The sequence below is a fragment of the Acomys minous genome (assembly GCF_964271855.1).
Source record: "Acomys minous genome assembly, chromosome: 7".
In the NCBI taxonomy this organism is placed as follows: Eukaryota; Metazoa; Chordata; class Mammalia; order Rodentia; family Muridae; genus Acomys; species Acomys minous.
Window position 1 is genome coordinate 6,810,163 of NC_140488.1, and position 20,819 is coordinate 6,830,981.

The 20,819-nt window shown below is 40.3% G+C and overlaps 1 protein-coding gene and 1 long non-coding RNA gene across 12 annotated transcripts in view; one reads left to right on the plus strand and one right to left on the minus strand.

The window, feature by feature from the left end:
- The window catches only part of LOC311601307 (circadian clock protein PASD1-like), a 49,807-nt gene extending 30,968 nt beyond the window's left edge, over positions 1-18,839 (plus strand). For 3 of the 5 annotated variants that reach the window (XM_084788690.1, XM_084788691.1, XM_084788689.1), the window contains exons 2-9: positions 1,228-1,313; positions 3,850-3,939; positions 4,360-4,459; positions 5,365-5,514; positions 6,556-6,686; positions 7,647-7,720; positions 9,372-9,459; positions 9,720-11,110. In XM_084788690.1, coding sequence (XP_084644816.1) covers positions 1,230-1,313; positions 3,850-3,939; positions 4,360-4,459; positions 5,365-5,514; positions 6,556-6,686; positions 7,647-7,720; positions 9,372-9,459; positions 9,720-9,920 — 918 coding nt within the window. In that variant the 5' untranslated portion in view covers positions 1,228-1,229 and the 3' untranslated portion in view covers positions 9,921-11,110. Of the gene's footprint in view, positions 1-739; positions 1,314-3,849; positions 3,940-4,359; positions 4,460-5,364; positions 5,515-6,555; positions 6,687-7,646; positions 7,721-9,371; positions 9,460-9,719; positions 11,111-13,592; positions 14,146-18,793 lie in introns of those variants that run through there. The other 2 variants (XM_084788693.1, XM_084788692.1) reach the window with 2 other exon arrangements.
- LOC311601323 lies at positions 2,059-18,933 on the minus strand. Of its 7 annotated transcripts, XR_014780496.1 has the most exons (6): positions 18,878-18,933; positions 18,249-18,355; positions 17,147-17,303; positions 15,168-15,352; positions 6,338-7,139; positions 2,059-2,757 (listed from the first exon to the last, which is right to left on the minus strand). It is a non-coding gene; the product is annotated as an uncharacterized lncRNA (long non-coding RNA). The 7 variants fall into 7 exon arrangements; XR_014780495.1 differs by lacking the exon at positions 17,147-17,303; XR_014780494.1 differs by lacking the exons at positions 15,168-15,352; positions 17,147-17,303.
- Positions 18,934-20,819: the final 1,886 nt, after the last annotated feature.

Consider the following 20,819-nt stretch of genomic DNA (forward strand, 5'->3'; position numbering starts at 1 on the left):
TATTTTTTTGTCTAATCTTGTACCAATCATTGATATAGGGATGGGGAACTCACCAACTGTAAACTGTGGATTTCATAATTTCACATTTCAGTTATATAAGTTTTTAGTCTAGTCTAAAGTTATGTAGTTAAGTATATACCTTATGTAAGCTTAGTTGTCTAACTTGGTGCTTATAAAATGTCTGTCCTCTTCTTGAGCAATACTATTTATACCACAGTTAACAATCTCATGGAATACACTGAAGCAACTATTTTCTTGACTACATTATTCCTCTATGGCTTTCCCTATTTCTATGCCTTCTTTGTGGCTAAACATCCTAAAATACTTTCTAGGCCCTGTGTCCACTCCATCACATTGCATTTCTTCTTCAGTCATCATCAGCCAGGCCATAGCTGCTACACTCTTCATCCTATGGCACCAATGCTACACACCCTATTCTCATTGCCTCGTTAGTGAAGGCACTTGAGTGCACTCTGAGGGCATGCTGTGAGACTCTTGACCTAGAGTCAGAATCCCCCAGCACAAACGTTGTACACCCCGACTATTTCTTTCTCTTGTGAGTAGAGGAGCTAATTCTTATTGACATAAAACATTGAGGTGGGAGGCTGTGTTACTGATGTCTTTACTGACTCAGGTCAAGGAGGAGAGGTGGTATGGCTGTGAAGGGGAACAGAGGACAAGATGAGGTGTGGTGTTCACTGAGCAGACCTGGGAATGGCCTGAAGATCCCCCTAGTGTAAGGCCTTTGTCCAGAAATGAAGAGTAGAATTCCAGCTTTTAGTTAGGGACTGGTGGTATGGATCCATGCAGAGTTGTTAACCTTGTCTGGCATATTGTGGATCCTGAGTTTTCACAGAACCAAATGGAAAATTGCACGTTGTTGGGTGAATTTTCAATGCCATCATTTTTAATCCGAATTGTATTCCACAGATTAAGTCTTCTCTATGATACTAATTATAACTTTGCCTTGGTAAGGTAGCTCAGTGGTTAAATGCACATGCCATGTAAGCCTGATGACCTCAGTTCACTCCTCAGAACCCACATAAAAGTGAAAGTAGAGAACTAACTTCCCAAAGTTCTCTTCTGACTTCCACTATAAGCTATGGTATACACAAATCCCACCTCCATTCAAAAACTAATACTTTTTTTCTAATTCGTAACTTTGAGAACTCTAATATCAACTGCTCATTATCTTAATATAACATCTCGCATTTCTTTTTTGAGAAGGAATGTCAGACGTAAGGGCCAATTTTGAAAAAAATGAAGCTCCTGTCTTCACTACCCATAAAGAGTACCATCAGACGGCGGTTATGGTAAGGGTGCTTTTGTTGTGTACTCTATGTGTAGATTGTGTATAATACAAGATGCACTACAGCACATCTCAAAGCATAGCTGGAAGACTAAAGGCCTTCAAGTAAAACAACAAGTATTACAACAGTACACATTCTTAAATGAAAACCTAAGCCACGTATGGACTTCTTTCTTCCTTTTATGCAGTTCATTATATAAAAAAAAAAAGGACTGGTAAGTATCATATAATGAAATTTGTGTTGTGTAGAGGCCTCAAAATTATCATTTGAAGTCTTTCAATAAGTTGTATAAAACCTAATGCATATTTGAACTACTATAGAAGGTGACTATAAACCACAGGGATGTTTATCGGCACAAGTGCAGGGGGAAATGCCTCCTCTGCCACCTTTTAGCTTCTGTCATGTGTGAGTAACTTCCCTGGAAAACCTTTTCTTAGAGAAGCTTTTCGTGCCACAAACATTCTGTAAGTATGAGCACAGCTGTCTTTAAGCAGAAAAAATGTTTAAAAAATTAAGGCCTCTGGAACGAGGTGTAGCTTGGGCCATTATTTTGAGCCATGAAAAGAAGGTGGAGTTTTTTTCTTTCGTCTTTTGTTTTTAATTTCAACTGAGGCTGGGGTTATAGCTCAGTCGCAGCACTTACCTAGCAGTGAGTTCGAGGCCGGCATGGTCTACAAAGTGAGTCCAGGACAGCCAAGGCTACATGGAGAGACCCTGTCTCCCCCCCCAAAAAAAGGAGCACTGATGCTCTTGCAGAGGATCTGAGTTTAATTCCCAGCACTCATGCAACAGCTCACAATTCTCTGTAACTCCAGTCCCAGAGGGTCGGACAGACATGTATGCAGGGAAAAAAACCCACTCATACACATAAAATAAACTTGTTTTTTGAAGATTGTGGTTTTCATTATGCAATTCACTTTATCAGGGGCTTATCACCAGGATTTCTCTTTTCAAAGAGCTGATTTTCATTTTCTTTTTAAAAATTTTTATTATTTTTATGGTTTGCTTTTCACTTCTTTCTTTCTCCTTACAATTTAATTATTTTACAGATGTCATAAAATGAAACATGCTTCTTTTCTGGAATGGCTTATTTCACTCACTAAAATATTTGGTGGCAGAATTCCCTGTAAAGGCTAAATAAGATTTACCTACTTGTTATGCTACATTTTTCAGAGCCTTTTATCTGTCAGTTGCTTGGAGTATATGTTAAGCTTTCTCTGCGGTAAATAAAACTGCTAAGTTTGGTTACTCTATAAAGACAAAAAGCTTGATGTGGCATTGGTGGTATAGTGGTGAGCGTAGCTGCCTTCTAAGAAATGAGGTTTATTTAGTGCAAGTTCAAAATTCTGCTTCCGTCGTGGATGGCCGCTTGGTTGTATCGCTTGTGAGATGGCTTCATGGTGGAGCTGGATTTACAGTGGAGGTAGGAAGTGAGAGAACAACCATACTGTAAGACAGAAAGCCAAAGAGTGGTAAGCAGTATCCCTAGTGACCTAGCACTCTGCTTCTCCTCTTACAGACCCTACCACCTCTCACAGTGTGCAATGGGGGCCAAGCTTTCAAGGCATGAGTGCTTGCAGGACTGGCCATATCCAAACCATAGTAGATTGCCTTCACCTTTTTGCTATTGTGAATAATGCTGCCAAGAATGTGGACAAACACAGTTCTTTGAGGCGCTGCTTTTTTCCTCATGTATATCTAGAAGAAGAACCATTAGCGTCTATGGTATCCTCTAATATGTTGAGGACTGGTCATATAGTTTCTTCATTTTAACCTTTCAGTGACATTCCCTGAAAATCTTCCTAAAACTTGCAGTCAGAGTCCTATCAGGTCCTGGCTTTAGGCTTACTTTAGTTTTGTTGTTGTTGTTGTTGTTGTTGTTGTAGTAGTTGTTGATTTGGGTGGTTGTTTTGTTGTTGTTGTCATTGTTTATTTGTTTTTTTCTGTTACTGGGATTATAAACCAGGTCCTTTTGCACCTGGTAAGTACTCTACCAACATAAACACATACAAAACTCTCTGGCTGTGTTTTACCATGTATTTTAACTTATAAGTTGATGTCTTCTTTTCCTTTTATGCTAAAGATGGAACCCAGGTCCTCACAAACACTAGGGAAATGTCCTACCACTGAGCTATAGCCTCAGCCCCCAAATTGATATTTCTATGATAATTTTCTTTGGAGACCTTTTGCTTACATTTCACTTCTCAGATCACATCAAACTTCAAAAAACCCATGTTATCTATGTTCGTATGTTAAGTGCACTTTTCATGTCTAAAAATTCCCATGTTTAGTGTTAATTGGGTGCACACTGACATTTGTGTAAGTGACACATCATTTGATAAGTATCTCATGCCTAAGGTTAAGTAGATTCTGTTGTGTAGGAGGAAGAATTTAATTAGGTATGGTCCTACCTTAACGATATGTAAGAAATGGAAAACATTTTCAGTGTTCTATTATAATTATTTATGCACTTAGAAATAAAGCTATCATTTTATTATTGTTCCACTATTGAATTATATTATTATTATGTCTTTATTAGCCATTGGAAAACATTTCAACTATCATGAACATAGATGGAAAAGTCGTTTTTATATCACAGAATGTGTTACCTCTTCTTGGCCACCGTCTAGTAAGTTCTTCCAGATTCTGGAGAAGCGGGTCATTATGGTTTTCTGTTTACGGGTGATTTACTTTTAGCCTCATATAACCCATTGGTATCCAACTATGCCCATATTTCATCATCTTCTCCACTGGTTTTCGTGTCAAGTCAATAAAAACAAATTCTGGAAACAGTACATGGTGGTGGTTACAGCGTTGGTGGTCTCCGAGATGGATAGGAAAGGCTTCAACTGTTTGAGGTAGATAATACACAGGAAAACCATGGCCAGAATGGGCTGTAGCATGGAGCAGTTACTGGAGGGCAATGCAATTGGGTTGAAGCTCAGCACCTACCTATACCTATAGGTGGGCAAGGGCAGAGCTAGGTTCACAGGGCAGACTAATAGTATTAGTATAGAAAGCAAAGGCTGTTCTCTCTCACTCTCTCCAGGAAGATATTGTGGGAAAGACTTTATTAGATATTATTCTTGATGAACAAAAGGATGAAATATCTCAGAAGATCATTCTCCAACTTCCTTTGGCAAATGCAGGTATGTATACATGGCTTTGTTTTGTTTCAATTTAATTTTGGATTTTTGAGTGACCAGTAACACTCAGTTGAATAATTTCTTTCTCTCTTACCCCTTAGCAATTTTTGTCAAAAAAATATCAGGTAATATAGCTGATGATCATATATTCATTTAAGTTTATAGCCTATAATTTCATTCACAACATTTCTTACATTAAAAAACTATCTCCTCTGGAGGAATAGGGAGTAGTAGTTCATGGGCCCTGACTCTCAGCCAAGGAGCTAGTGACATTTCGTGGATACTGGGGGAAGGTGAGTGGGTTTTCTTCAATGACGTGGTCCCTGGCTGGCTGAGCATGCTCTGTCCCAGTGGTTCTCAATCTTCCTAATGCTGTGACCCTTTAATACAGTTCCTCATGCAGTGCTGACCTCCAACCATAACGTTATTTTCACCAGTACATCATAACTAATTTTTCTACTGCTGTGAATTTTAATGTAAATATCTGTGTTTTTCAATGGTCTTAAGTGACTCCGTGAAAAGGTCATTTGTCCCCCAAAGGGTTATGAGTAGATGTGAAACTGGATCTGGGAGAGTTTGGGAGGCATGGGACATAAACTTGACCAAAATATATCACATGCGTATATGAAATTATCAAAGAATCAAGAAAATTATTTTATGGAATAATCATCCTCCACTCTGTCTTGTTCTTTATCCTAAGCCCTAATTACAGAAGTAATTCTCTGATTTTAGTAGTGCTATATAAATACCAGTATACTAGTCTACACATACAACAATGATAGCTCAGTGAGTATCAGTGTTCATGGGAAGAGAGTTGTGTTCTTTAAAATGTTCTTTTAACTAAGGAAGACTTTCATTGTGTGAAATAATCCCGCAGACTACATAACTTTGCCTCTTGCTCTCCTTAGTTGGAAGTCTTGTTGAATTTTGCTGTTGGGTAAGAAAAGGAAATGCGTATCAGAATGCCCAGCAAAGAGATGCTGAGAGAGGCAAATATGAAAAAAACAAAATGTATGCCTATGTGAAATTCATCTTGTACCTGCAGAATTATTATGATGGTAAGCAATCCATCCCATGATATATACATGATGATCAGGTGTGATGTATTCCCTGATTGCTAGCATACATGTTCTTGTGTTATTGGCCTTTACAAAACATCTAACATCAATAGACTCACAATTTATGGCTATGCCTATTAGGCATTAAAAAAATAGTAGTGACTTTTATAAAGTGGTCCCATATAGAAATATGGTAGATGACATCGGTAAATGATGGCTGTCTCACCTTAGAAAACAAAATATTTTTAAAACTTAATAAAAAAAGAAAAGGTTAATGCACTGCCAAGCTTAAAGGCAACTCTATGAACACCTAAAGTTACAAATGGATTGTGTAGCTTGTAAATCATACCACAGATTGAATTACTGGTTGGGTTGGGGGTCTAGAATTCTAGCATCCTATCAAGGACCAATATATAAAATATAAACACTAAAGTTCTGCACACTAACCTGGGGAAAGAAGTCATCTCTCTAACATTTTCACTAGACAAATCTATGCTATTTCCACATTTATGGCATGTATGCTATGGGGCCTGATGTTTAATTTTTAAGGTTTAAGGATGTGCAAGCAGAGAAATTGACATATAAAAAGTTAACTGCTTCAGAGCCATAAAATATACAAGACAATCAGAGGTGAGGTATAGTTTGTGCTTCAGGTAACCAAATGCTAATTAAAATATTTTTCATGTTTCTTAGAAATTAAAGGTGAAATATCTTTAAAACATATGGAAAAATGCATGCACACACACACACACAGACACAAACACACACACAGTTTTTTTAGAGACTTCCACAACAATCAATTGAGCAACAGCAAAAGACTGACCTCAGCACAAGTTTACATTTGGTTTTCATATTTTGGTGATGACCATCTGGGGAATCTGCAGAGCTTGGCTGTCAATGAAAGAAGACAAGAAAAATACCATGGCTCAAAATCTTGAAAAATGCCATTGGGGTGGCAAACAGCATTGTGATGTATTATTTAGCTGCCACCTTATTTATCCAGTATACTTTTTAAATTAATTGACATTGTGTCATCTTTAGAGTCATTTATGGTTTGGAAGAAATATGTTCCTAACAGCAGAAACATTCGGTCATCAGCTCCAAGGCTGTTAGGGGAGCAACAGTACTATCTCGTGGGAACCATTTCCATCCTTCCTAAGCCACACGAATCAGTGAGTATGTTTTATGTCTCCCTCACTTTGAAGGGCACATCATCTTTGCTTTCAGCAGCTGGACATCAGTGCAGAGGGACTCAGTATTCAGTGAGGAAGGAGCAATTGTATATTTGTTTAGGAGGTGAATGGCAGGAATCTGGACTGATTACAGTGATTACAGTGGATGGAATCTCAAGGATTTGGCACCAATGGGGGCATAAGTAGAACACCATGGACAGGGCAGTGTTAGCAGCCTAGATGAAGACCTCTGGCCTGTGGTACATGATCCTCTTGTGGTGGTGTAGCAGATCCATCACTCCCACATTCAGTTTTAGAATAAACCGCCTCTCCATATTGAAAACAGTAATGAACGTTGTATAGAAGCGAAAACTGAAGGAAGTTGTCTGTCATCTGCCATGAGAATGTAGACTTCAAAGATGTAGGACTCAGTCCCAAGATCTGCTTCCTCTTCTGAGAAAGAGAAAATGAATCTTACTTGGCCGATCCATATTCCGCTAGCCTTCATCAAGGCACCAGGACGTCTACTTGTGATTTACTCCAGTTTTTCTCTCTAGGCCTCTAGGACACTGTTCCTATACTGGTGTGTATTTTATAAAAGATGAGAACAGAAGGACAGCAGTCAGAAGAGTCTTTACAGTCTTTACAGTATGATGGCATAAAATCGTGAGCGGTGAACTTGAGTGAAAATGAAATTCCTCTTCTGGATCTACTAGGCTTGGGATAAATCATTTTGTGTATACTTTGTTTTTATACCTATAAACGTGGTGTCTTCCTCACACTGACCTGTGGATCAGTTGTAACTAGAATATGTAATGGATGCTATATATGTCAAGCATATTTTAGTATGCAGAGACATTTGAGTGGAAATTAGGCTGGGGCTTGACTGTGGGTTTGACTCTCAAAGATGCCAACATGATGATGGCAACAACGGAAATGGATATGCTAATCTTTCTGCAGGAACACCCCACTGAAATTCAATCCAATGTTATAGTTATTGACTCGGATGATGACATTCCTGTGAAGTGCCCCAGGTAAGAGGTATCATGGCTGTAAGTAACGCAGAGCTGAAACACTTTTTTACTAAAGAAATTGCATACAATACATGATCAACTAAGGATTTCAAATGAATCTAAGATGACCAATTTGCTGGTTTCCAAATCTGTGTATTTTCATGTATGTGAGGAACTATGTAACTGGTGTCTGTTGCATTATTTTCTAGATTGGTCCAATAATGGAACAAGAAAAAAATATACACAGTACATCTGAGATTGTGAGCCTAACTCTTAGAACCCACGTAGTAGAAAGAGAGGATTGATTCCTGAATGTTTTCCTTTGTCCTCCACACAAGTGACATACATGAACACACACACACACACACACACACACACACACACACACACACACACTGAATAAAGAAATACATATTTTTAAAAACAGGAGTATTGAAAGCACACGTGATAGCATTTGAGATATGGAGTAAGGATAATCAATAGTTCACAGTTATCCTCTGTCAACTCTGTCTTTACAAGTAGAGACACTGAGAAAGCAAATAAAATATGAACTAGTTGACAAAACCTTACCATGAGCATATGTAACCTGAGTAGACCTTCTGAAACCATTTGCTTTACTTAAAATAGGTTGTCCTTGGTCTTTCTCATTGTGTAAAAAAAGTGTTCTCGTTATACCATTTGGATGTTAAGCTTAATCCATAAAGAGAAAAATAGATAATGGAGTATGAAATAAACACAATACCCAGAGATTTATCAAAACAAACATCTGAGTGGCTAGTTCCCGTCCTTGAGCTAGAGTTCTTTCTGTTTATGAATGTCTTTACTGTGTTCAGAGCAGAGATTGGGTTCTAACAGTGGCTTCTCATTGGATCATATTTCTATATTGTTCTAAAGAGGTCAATTAGAATAAACACTCTTTGGAGCAGTATTACAGGAGGTAGGGCTTCTGTGGGTCTCATGTGGCCACGCCACTATTATGAGCTCCTGAGTGCAGTCTTCCCGTCATGGTCCACATGACACTGTTATCTCCCTGATCTCTGATTCCTACAGCCTTCCTGCCCTACCTTCTGCAATACTCCCTAAGCCTTGTGTGGAAGCGGCTCTTACAGATGTACCATGTATATCTAAACATGCCAATAACACTTAATTCTCTATAGCTTGACTAGTTGTGAGTTTCAATTTTAACCACTGAATACTGCATAAATGAACTTCTCTGATGAGATCTGAGAACTGCACTAATCCATGGGCATAAAGACGAATTGCATAAAGACATTAATTTAGAGAGCACATTGACGCTATGCCCATTTAGCAAGGTAATGGCAAGTAGATTCACTCTTGGGGCTGGTGAACTCCCCAGCATTGTGTTCTTGATCAGACTTATAATACCAGACATATGTTTCCTCCCGTGGTATGGCCATCAATCCATTCAGAAATTGCTCGGTTGCCACGTAGCATTGATGCAACTGTTGTAAACGTGGGCATATTTTGCCATGCCAGTCATTATTGTTGATGACAGTGTTCACAGCTGGCAAAACTGTCACTGACTTTTTTTCTCCCTCCATCAGCTTATATAACCCTGTCTAGTGCAATGAAAGCTATCCAACAAAGAGCAAGTTTCCTGGCCAGTACACAACACACATTTTGATAATTCTTTCTTTATGGCTTTATTGAGGCTTGAAAAACGACGCCAGAAGAATGAATTGCAAAGAATTTGCCAGGATGAAGCTGCGAAAATGGAACATCCTAATTCAGACTCAGAAGTATGTACACTGACCACCGTTGTGTAGAACTATGAACCTTTATCCCTCTAATGTTGTTATTTACTTCATGTCTGTTACAAACACACACACAAACACACACATACACACACACACACACACACACACACACAGTGTTGGCTTCTCAATTGCTTGAAGTATGTTATTATGTTTAAAGTGTTTGAGTTCTGCCTGTGTTTCCTATTATTTGTGTCTTATTCTATCCCGCTAGTCAAATGTATTCTCTTCTTTTGGAATCTCAGGTTGAGATTGTAGATATTCGACCAGCCACTCAGCAAAGGCCACTTGGAACAATTCAGACCAGGAAATCAGCTCGGTTGAGCACAAGCAGAAACATAAGTGCAACTACAAGGAAGTGCACAGGTACGAGGACAAGCCTTTCTTCCACGGGTTTTACACCCCTGATATCGAGTAGGTACAATGAGCTACTTGGAAGTGGATGAAATAAATCAGATGACCTTCAAGGTTGTTAGGAGGTTTAAAATAGTGTTCTGTTTATAACACTGTGAAATCACAGGTGTCATGTCCAATTTTGCTCATTTTCTGTAAATCTTTGAGATGATGATTCAGAGAAATATAAGTAAATATCTTCTCATAGATTCAAGCAATCACTGATCTTACACATTTTAGAAACCCCAGTTAGAAATGTGCAGACTCTCCTTTTTTTCTGTTGAATTTGTATTATTCACTTGCTTTTGATTTTAATACTGCAAACATTGTGATAGATCTGTCTTTGAATAAATAACACTTTATTGTTTATGTCCTTGCAGTGTCTTAGTGTAACAACATGTTTTTGTTGTTAGTTTTGTTGATGTTTTGCCGCAAATTTTTTATGTATTGTTCACCCTGTCCTAGAAGTCAGAGCGGGCCCTTTAGCTCCACTCCTGAGTGCAGAGATGACAGAATTATAGGCATGTGTGTTGCCAGGACAATGTAATGGAAGTAGCAGTGAAGGTGGTTAATCCCTCCAAAATACTGCTGCTTTTTTTATGTGTTTCTATAACAAAGTCCTAATTATACCATTGTATAAAACCTGCAACACTTGAGACATGGATCTCATTGCAGATAAGTTATATTGTGACATTTTCACTTATTATGGTTCATCTTTCTTTTCTCCTCAGTTTCAAATGTAGGTTTAATTGTCAAATAGTTTTAGTAGCACCACTTCCATTATTTCTGTAAGTTTCAGATCTCCTTTCCAAATAGTTCTTTGAAAACAGCACAAAGGTAGGTGTGTGTGTGTGTGTGTGTGTGTGTGTGTGTGTGTGTGTGTGACCATTTCTAACATTTACATGAAGAGTGATTGCACTTAACGTACTTATCTGAAGTTACCTTGTAGGGTTGTTCTGTGGAATTATATTCATTATTGTTAAACCAGCTGTGGAGCAATCCTTATAAGATCCCACAGCTAGCCTTTCCAGTCAGAGGAGCAAAGCCAGATAACCAGCAAGAGACATTGAAATTTAGCAGCATCTGGAGTGCTTGCTATGGCTTACTGATATTTATTTTATTTTTTCATTTGGAACCAGAAAATTGCAAATATACTATTAAGATGCAAAAGTGATTTGGAAGTGATTGATAGCAGAAAAGTTTAGTCAAAGCTCTGAGCACTGAAACTGTCAGGGAACTAGAATTTTCCAAAAGGACTAAAATGGAATATATAAAACTAACTGAATGATTGAAGAAGTGCAATTTGCTTGTATCCATAGCATTGTTGTGAAGTGTGCATTCTGAAGCTGCGTGGAGCAATTGGGATGTATCTGGTGGGGCACTCTGCCTGATCCTGATGCTTATATTTTGTAAATGTTTTTCATTTTGAACTAATTTTGGACTTAGAGAAAATTTTCAATGCAGTAGTCAGGAGGGAGAGGCAGAAGGGTCAGGGGTTCATGGCCATTATCTATGCCATGAGTTCAAGGCCATCCTGGGATTCATGGAAGTTGTCACAAAAATAAAGTAATTGGAATAGAAAGAGCAATACACGGGAAGATGGACAAAAGCAAAAAAGAATACCTATCCATTCCATTGTGATGCCCTTAATGTCACACATTACATAATCAAAACAACATTGGTTTCATTCTTATTACCAATGTGAGGACATTTTCATCTGTCTCCTTTTCTTAGAAATGTACAGTTAGCAAATTTCATGTCACAGGAAACAATGGATCACTTTCATTTATTCCACATTATGACTATATTGCCAATTTTAATCCCTCCATCAGCAGAAAAACATCTGAATTGCTTTCAAGTTTTTGATAATTATGAATAATTTTACTACAGACATTTTTTCAGAGGTTTTGCATGGAACTTTCAGTTTGCTTGTGTAAATTCCTGTCTGTGAGACTTAGAGTCATTTGTGACTTATTTCAACTTGTGGCTCTACAGTCTAAGAGGGAATCTGTATGATAGAGTTGAAATGCCCTATAGCTTTTTTCTTTTGATCTGGGACTCTTCTTCATAAGGAGAATGCCCCAGCAATATGTTCTCTATTTGGTATGCAGAGTTGAAAGCATTATCAATGTGAAGGAAGTCACACATGTGATGGTAGAACTCACTGCTGAGTAAAACCATTGGGTTTTATTGCAGTAGTAACAGCTACAAAGATCCTTGTATGACTGAGCTGCATAAATGATTCCTAAATACAATCTGACTTTCAGTCTTCCCCAGCCACACCTCACTTTAGTGCCAAGCTCAACACTGAATCCAGATTCCTTACTGAGATTATCCATTTTGCAATACTGCAATACAGTCTAGAACCTACCTTGGATAGGTCTCATCATGTTGAAAAAGTTCCTTAAAATTCCCTTTGCTGAGTGAGTGTGCTTAGCATTTATCTATGGAGTTGCCTTATGTTAGACAGGGCAGACAGACCTTGGGGACCATCTTTAAGGGCTACACTTACAGAATAAAACTGGTCCTGATAAAAATAACCCAGCAGATTTAGCTCTTCATGTAAAGTCCCAGCTAGCCTTATAAGGAGCAGAAACATTCAATCTGGCAAAGAAGCAAGACATCAAAAGTATTTTCATTTTAAATGTTTAGAAATTCTAGATAGCTAAATGTGTACCATTTTCATATACATGCCTTGACCAAATGAACCATCAGTGTCACCAGAAATTGGGTCCCTATGATCTCATACCGAGATTAAAATTGGCAAATGGTCTGACGGGCTCACTAGCAAAGTAGACTCCAAAAGGTAGCCCTTTTTGTGCCCATTACCAATACAATGATGTTCTTGAGTGGAACTCTAAGAATCAGAGTTGACAGCAAATTGATCTAATCGTCCAGGCAGTGAACGTCGGGTTTCAGATAGCTCATTGGGAAAGAGAGTAGGAAGGCAAGAGTTTCATCCTGTGGACATATGACTCTGACTGGGCTCTTTCCTTTCTGCTCACTCCTGTCCTGGTCTTCAGCTGTCTGCTTGAAACCCAACTCCTTCTGAATCTATTTTCCTCATTCACCCCATTTGGTTCCACTTACTTGGTCCTGAATCACTTCAAAATAGAGTCAAAAAAGAGTTCTACAACTGATACCTGTAACACTGCCTTTGTGCTTGTCCTCCTCCACTTCCTGGTGGGAGCTGACACCTTTACTTCCACTGTGTAAGTGCAGAAATGACTTCAATCCAAGGCTAAAGTTGAGACTTTGGCTAGGTCTGACTTCACAAAAGCTGGGGAATGGAGGGCCAGACACATATGCTGCAGACTAAAAGGAAGTTTTGGGTTCTCAGGACGGCCATTAAGCCAAGGGGCATCTGGAAGGAAGAATAGTACAGGAATCCTAACTTTCCAAGCTCTCTTTCTGTCTCTGTCTCTGTCTCTGTCTCTGTCTCTGTCTCTGTCTCTGTCTCTCTGTCTCTGTCTCTCTCTGTCTCTGTCTCTCTGTCTCTGTCTCTGTCTCTGTTTCTCTCTCTCTCTCTCTCTATCTATCTATCTATCTATCTCTCTCTCTCCATCCCCCCCTGCCTCTCTCTCTCCTCTGCTAGTACCTTGTAAACCAATAATGCAAAGATACTTGTCAGTGGCTCACTGGCTTGAAATAAAGGAATACTCCTATCACCACAGAATATTTCAGTTTACCACTCTCCCTGCTTTTTTTTTTTTTTTTCTTTGCAGCATGCCTCTTCTGCTTACCTGAGAGAGACCAGGCAGCCTGGTCAAGATAATTCTGCATATTTTCTGACTGAAGAGAACACCATCAATCCTCACCCCTAAGGGGAAGATGAGGCAGAAGACCTAAGTCCATGGTCTATATGGGAAAGGGACATACAAGAGTCCCTTGATGTGAGAGGGTGGGTGGGTTATTTTCTTTACTCATAAGTTTAGTTTTTAGTTGTTTCTTAAGCATAATGAGTTTAATGGAAAGGAAGCTGCAAAAGCAAACTATTACATCCAGATTAGTGTGTGATAACTACTATTCATTTCCATCTGCTTGCTCCACACTTTTTCAAGTATACGTATATACATCTGTGCTTTTGCTGGGGCAAGCTGCCTTCAATGGGCAGAATTCTAGGGTACTAATGTTTTTGCCAAAATAAGAAATGCCACAGAGGTTTGAAATGCAGAAAAATATTGTTCCATCACGCCCTTTTTTTTTTTTTAAATCTCGGGCCTTAATCTTGATTTATTCATATATGTCTTCTGTGGTCCTATGCCACTTTGTAACCTATATTCCACACAACCAATTTGAGAAGTAATATCTGTTCAAAAAAGGGTATGTCTTTGCTTAATAAACACTATATTGTACTGCAAGTATTGTGTCTGTGAGGCTGACTTTGAAATCCTAGGAATATTTCTGACTTGGTAGACCCACACTTATGTCCTGATGAAGAGCCTATGTTCTAGAGAGAAACATTTCATGCAGTACCTGTTCCTGGCACATTGGCCTGTTTTCTACACTTACAGACTCCAATGGCTGGAACCCTCCTCTGTGGCTATGAATATAGGCACCCTTTTTGCACCTGCAACCTTTTTGGTTGGTTGATTTGTCTTTGTGTGTGTGTTATCCCCATCTTACTTTTAAAGACAGTGTCTACCACTGCACCTGGAGCTCACAAGCAGGCTAGATTGGCTGGCCAGTACAGTTCAGGGATCATCTCCCCAGAATTGTGGCCACAAAGGTGATTTTGCTTGTTGGTCATGTACCAAGAAGAACATTTCCACACTATATTAAGAGTGGTAGGAGTGGGGGGGGGGTCAGGGGCATGGATAGCTCTACCAGAAATCACCCCATTTGGAGATGAGGTCTTAAAGAGGTATGGCCCTGAGGGCAACAGAAGGATGGTGGTGGCATGTGGGCTTTTGATAGCTACTCAAGCACCCTGGTCCCAGTGTGACTTTGGAGTTCACTCTAATTTGCTGGACAGCATCCATAGTTCTCAGAATCACAGCCTAAGCTCTGCATTTGCAAAGTTGTTTTAGCAATCTGCTCTTCAGCTGAAGAATATGCCATTGGGGAGCAGAACACTTTCCTCACAAAGCACAGGACTTCTGAGGACAGCGGTAAGCTTGAGCACTTCTTAGGAAGGCATGGGAATTCCAGGAGGCCTGAGGCCACCTGTGGGCATGACTGCTTCTGCCCACTGCTTAGAATGTGGCTATTCTTGGAGATAACCTCCTTGAGCAGCCCTGCAATGGCTGAGCACAGTCACACTCACTTTGTCAGGTAGTTCATCAAATGCTGACACTCACCAGAGTTTCCTGCTGTAGTTGTTGCCCCTCCTGCATATGCTCAACTCCTACCAGCTGAGGGTAAGTAGAGGCACAGAGAAGTTCTCCAGAGATTGTGAGCAGAGGAGTCAACAGCTGCAACCCAGGAGCTCGGTCCTTCTCTCGAACACCACAGAACAGCTGCAACACCTTCTAGATTGAAGAGCCTGGAAAGGAAGCCCCGGGACCTAGCCTGCCTTCTCCATCCTCAACACAGTAGTCATTAGCTCTAAGATTCAAAGTAGGTGGCTTTGTAAGCTCTCCTGTGTTTCTCCACTCCAACAACAATGTCAATAAAGTGGCCCCAAGCTGAAAGCACCTCACTATAACCCAGTGAGGAGACATGGGGTGGTAGAGTCAGTTTGACCTTGTTTATCTTTTCAACATGAGGCCAAGTTCAATTCACCCTCCAGGGAGAGCTCAGGAGTTACATATTAGTGTGGCTCACGCAGGGGAAATGATGAAATTCACAAGAGCTTCCAGACATGGTTTAATTTAACTTCTACACTTGCTCATTTCCACATAGAAAGGACAAGACTTGGCTTATATATAATGGAATATTATATATACACAGATTTACAGCTGCATATTCATGAGTTTTCTGTGGCATCCAACATTTATAAAGATTCTTAGTCCCAAATGCATTTTATAATAAAAAAGGAAGAGTATTATTAAGACTATCAGCTTCAGTCCACACCCTTCCTCCACATCTTTTCATGCCACAGTAGCAGCCAATAGCCAGGGCTGTGTATTGAGCAATGTTTTGAAGTGTATCTTGCGGACAATGAAGGGGAAAGTAGGCTTGACATGTTGTAGCCTGTGGGTATTGTTCACCCTGACTGGGCTGGAGACATGTTCCTGTTAATAACTGTCCCACCCGCTGTGATCTCAAGCCACCTGAAGCCTTGCTCCTGAGCCCCTGCTGCACTCCCAGCTCCTGCTGGGATTCTAACTCTGTCAGAGGACAGCCTGATAGACCCCACTGATAACCCTCACCTCAGGCTCTCTGACTAACTGAAGCAAGAGCCTGCTCGCCTGATGAAGGATTAATGTGTGTGGCCAGAAGCCTTACCTTGCACTAACTGACCTAGGACTACTCTTGCCACCCAAATTACACATCACCATGGAGTGGCCCCAACACTTTAACCTCAAGCTGGGGTCATCAGTGACAACAAATGGCTGCTGGGAGAAGGAGATTGAGGGTTGTTTTTCTGGCAATATAGACTCTCTCATGGGCTGTCTGTGTCCCAGTGAATGACTCCACACCCGTGCACATACTGGCTGCACTGAAGAGATTCAGTGGGCAGAGAGTGGTGGTAGGAAAACTTATGTGTGGAGTTAGGGGAGAGGGAGAAGGACAGACTGATCAAAGTACATGTTATTCATTCTCAAACACCAAATTAAAAATCAACTCTCAGATTCAGAGCTAGGTTTCCATTAACTATGCCACAGGGGATGTTAAATGATTAGGCTTTTCAGCAGGAACAGTAAGCAAGGCTCTGCTGCATGATCATCTATTGTTATGCAATGCAATCCCAGTCCCCCCTTATTGGTCCTATCTTTTCCTTCCCTCTGTAGTTGTTTCTTTCCTCTCAGCATGCACTCTGCCTTCAGCTTTGGTGAACCATTGGGTATGATACAAAGGTTCTGCAACTTTCTGCCCTCGTGCATCGCCAATATCATAAGCAGCACAAAGTTCTCTTTTGTCTCTGCATCTTTGCCCACAATGCAGGTGGAAAGGGCTCCACGTGGGAAGAGCCGCAGGTGGGAAGAACCCCAGATGGAAAGGGCCCCAAGTGGAAGGGGCTCCATGAGAAAAGGGCCCCAGGTGGGAAGAGCCCCAGGTGGGAAGAGCCCCAGGTGGGAAGAACCCCAGATGGGAAGAGCCCCAGGTGGGAAGTGCCCCAGTGGGAAGAACCCCTGGCTCTCCTAGACCATTCTTGACTTTGTTCAGCACCTGCCATAAGTGCATCAGTGCTCTTTTAAACTGCTCCCATGATGGGTAGAGGTTGGCTCAGGTCTTAGATGTTCCTACTACTCCCAGAAGTGAGGGCCTTGCACATCTCAACTGGCTTTCCACAAATATTCAAGGCTTGTGACCCTGGTGCTTAGTCAACACTAGGAAAATGTTGCCCAAAGAAAATCAGTTACTTGAGACATGAGCGTGTGGGAAATAAAGACTGGCATGTAGCCCTGCACAGAAGCTAAGATGATCAGGCAAGACAGCATTCCACCTCTGCTCTGTCTTTCTGCCTCAAGCGTAAACTCATCCTAAGCTTATGAACCTTAAGCAGTAAATGGGTTTAGGCTTAGTCCTTGGAGTGAGACCCTTCTACCAGTAGATCTGGTCCCTGGCTTAGCTGCAGTCTGATGAAACCAGGGAGCTAATGAAACTTGGTGGATGAGACTGCTCAATACACTACCAACAACTTGGTGGCTCCAGTTAGCCTCTGGGCATTCCTCCATGGCACACACAAGTCCTGACACTGCAGAGACATGGGGGTGGTGAATGGGTGAAATTTCTGGAGTCACTGATGTTTCCTGCCCAGATGGAGGCCTTGACCCCAAAAGTCAAAGGGTAATTAACCACATAGTCACCTTGGTGATGAAACAAAACCCACAACCCTACAGAATCAAACCATGTCAAATACAGAGAGGCCGAGGTCAGCAGACAGGACAGGCAAATTGCAGTATTTAGAATAGCGAATTCAAGTGTTTGTGTAATCCAAGTTCCAGCCTGTGGGGAAGGTAGGTGGAAGAGGAGCTGGAAATTCACCTGACTGGGAGTGGGGTAGGACTTCAGCAAGGAAACAACCTCTAGGTTTTAGGAGAGGGCTGGTATCATGGGATGATTTAAACCTGAGGCATTGGGTATGCCGTCTGCTAGGCAAGCCAGTGTAAGGAGGGTACTTGTGCACAGTAAATGCCTTGAGAAAAGTGGTTTGGTTTTCTGGTTTAGGGCTGATTTTTTATTCCACATGTGTCACCTGCCAATGACCAGTATCTAGCCATGTCCATCTGGGATTTAGGGTGGAGAATCAAGACAATACTTTGACTTTTTACCTGGATCATCTATGAATCCCTTTGTTGACTCCTGGGTTTACAAGGTAAGGTTAAGACAGTTGATTGACAGCAGGGACTTCATCTGTTCTCTGAAGCTCTCCAGGATCCTAAAAACAAGGAACAGGCGAAGAAACACATGTTAGTCATCTCTAAGTCAAACTTCAGCTCCTCCCCTACCCCCCCTTCCCCGTGCTCCTATGAAGGCACAGAGCAAGCACTGATCCTATGAAAGGATGACCTCCTAATTGATTGCATCTTTCCTTCTATTTTCCTGGCCCAATTGGGTCTTCTCCCTTGGTTCCCTCCTCTAGTCACTGTATGTTCTTTTCTCAGTCACCAAGATATCTGCCTGACTCTTCCCTGTAGGCTCAATTTTCTTAGTAAATATATTTTATTATGAACTTATTGACCGAGAGTACCTCACTGATAGCCCGACTAACCTAAATAATAGGAAAAGGAGTTTTAAAAATACAATAATGAAACCATAAAGATATCAGTTCTGAGGAATGGTTATCCTGGCAGAATCAGCAGGATTTCTTCTGCAGGAACCTGGAGCAACCAGAACCCATAGCCTCAAATGGAGCCCAGAGCCCCAAAGCCTTCCCTCCTGCAGTTCTCTCTAGGAGCACCTTGAGGCACAGGAATGAATAGCCAAAATTATCCCCAAGTCTCCAAAGGATCCGCCTCTTATTTTGGGCTCACATATATACCTCCTCTCAGAATTTGTTCAAGCATGCTTTTCAGCTGGTTAATAACCAATCTCCCCCACATGGTGATTCGACTTCTAAGGGGATAAACATCATCTGCTCTCTCACAAGTCTTTTTCTCATCCCCAACTTGTGGTCTAAACAAAAACATGTTTATCTCTCCTTCATCTCCCCTTTCTATTAAATAAAATAAGTTATATACAACAAAATAAGAATCATCAGTAAGTCACATTTACAAGGAGCAGTCAGTCCGTTTGTAATTAAAATTTTTAAGAAATTATTCAATTATCTATCTTATGCTACTGTTTCTTATCCTAATATCTACATTTTTCACACTAAACTTATATTACTACTGTTACTATCTAGTCTTCAACCCCATAAGAGATTCCAGAAGGAAAAACTATCTAATATGAAGGAAGTGCAGGCAAGCAACTTCCAAAAGTATTGACAGGACAGAGAGCTGAGTGTCTGTACTGTCACAAGTTCCTCTTCATTGTTGGGGCATCCCAGCCTTCAGCCAGCCAGTCCAAAGCATCTTAAAGACTGCTTCTGTACTGTCACAAGTTCCTCTCCATTGTTGGGGCATCCCAGCCTTCAGTTAGCCAGTCCAAAGCATCTTACAGACTGCTGTGAAGCAGGAATCCTGAAGGATTGGCCCATGTAATCCCTGCAAGGCTGGGCAGCTAATTTCTCAGTATCAGGCTGGATCATAGTGGACGGTCATTCTGTCATGAGCAGTAGAGATAAGCAAAGTTCCTCAGACCAGTGGCTGTCTGCCACTATCTTTTCTTGATGGCTGCATGATTAGACTGGAGGTGCTGCCAGGAACGGATGTGTTTCTCTGTCATAAAATCCCTTTATTATTAAATGCCATTTTCTTTGGATCTCTGAAGTATTTGAAGACAATGTATCTATTCTATCCATCATCAATCTATTCCTTTGGAAACATATACAAAAAAACTTAATAAAGCTTATTCTATAATTAAGTAATTTATTATCTAGTCAGATTTATAAGTAACCAACTAACAATTTCTATCTCTGACCATACTGAGCAACTTCTAACAGTTATATTTCACCTTTTCAAATAATTTGTACATGTATAATACATTACATAAATGTCAAACAAAATGATCTTAAGTTTCTACCAGTGTACAATATACAATTTAAGTTTCCATTAACATACCATATACAATACATAAAGCAAATGTTGAAAAAGAAAAAACTTAAATTCCTGTCAATCTTCAATACCAATATGAAATATTTGAATACCAATATAAATTATTTGAGGCCAGCAGATTCAATAATCTACTTTTTAGTCTGTAAATCTATACCCTACCTTATATTCTTTCCTTATATTGTCCCTTCTTCACCCTTTATTCCCTAATGTTAGATAAGATAGAAAATAAGAGAGAAAGAATGATAGAAGAAATCCTTAAATGAAACTTTTATTAACTTACAACTAACCCCCCTAGGCAAAAATGGACATCGATAACCCACCAAAAACCACCACCCCACATACTGGGAATGGGGACATCGTTCTCTTAAAATTACTTTTTGCTGTTTGGGGGAAAACATCTTTTGGGTACACATAAAAAAATAAGATATTGGCCAAGCGCTGCAAAAGCTAGCGGTATCTGTTTTGTCCAGTCTTTTTTGGATTGATCCTTGGGACTAGCCCTTTTTAATGTCAACAGGCATGCAATTTCTTGAGGAAATAGTAGCTGAAGCAGTCTTTGATGTTGAATTGCTCAGGCTACCTGCTTTGTCATGTATTTATTATTTAGACAGCATGTGTGCCTGCACGCCAGAAGAGGGCACCAGATGTCACTATAGATGGTTCTGAAGCACATGGTTAATTGTTGGA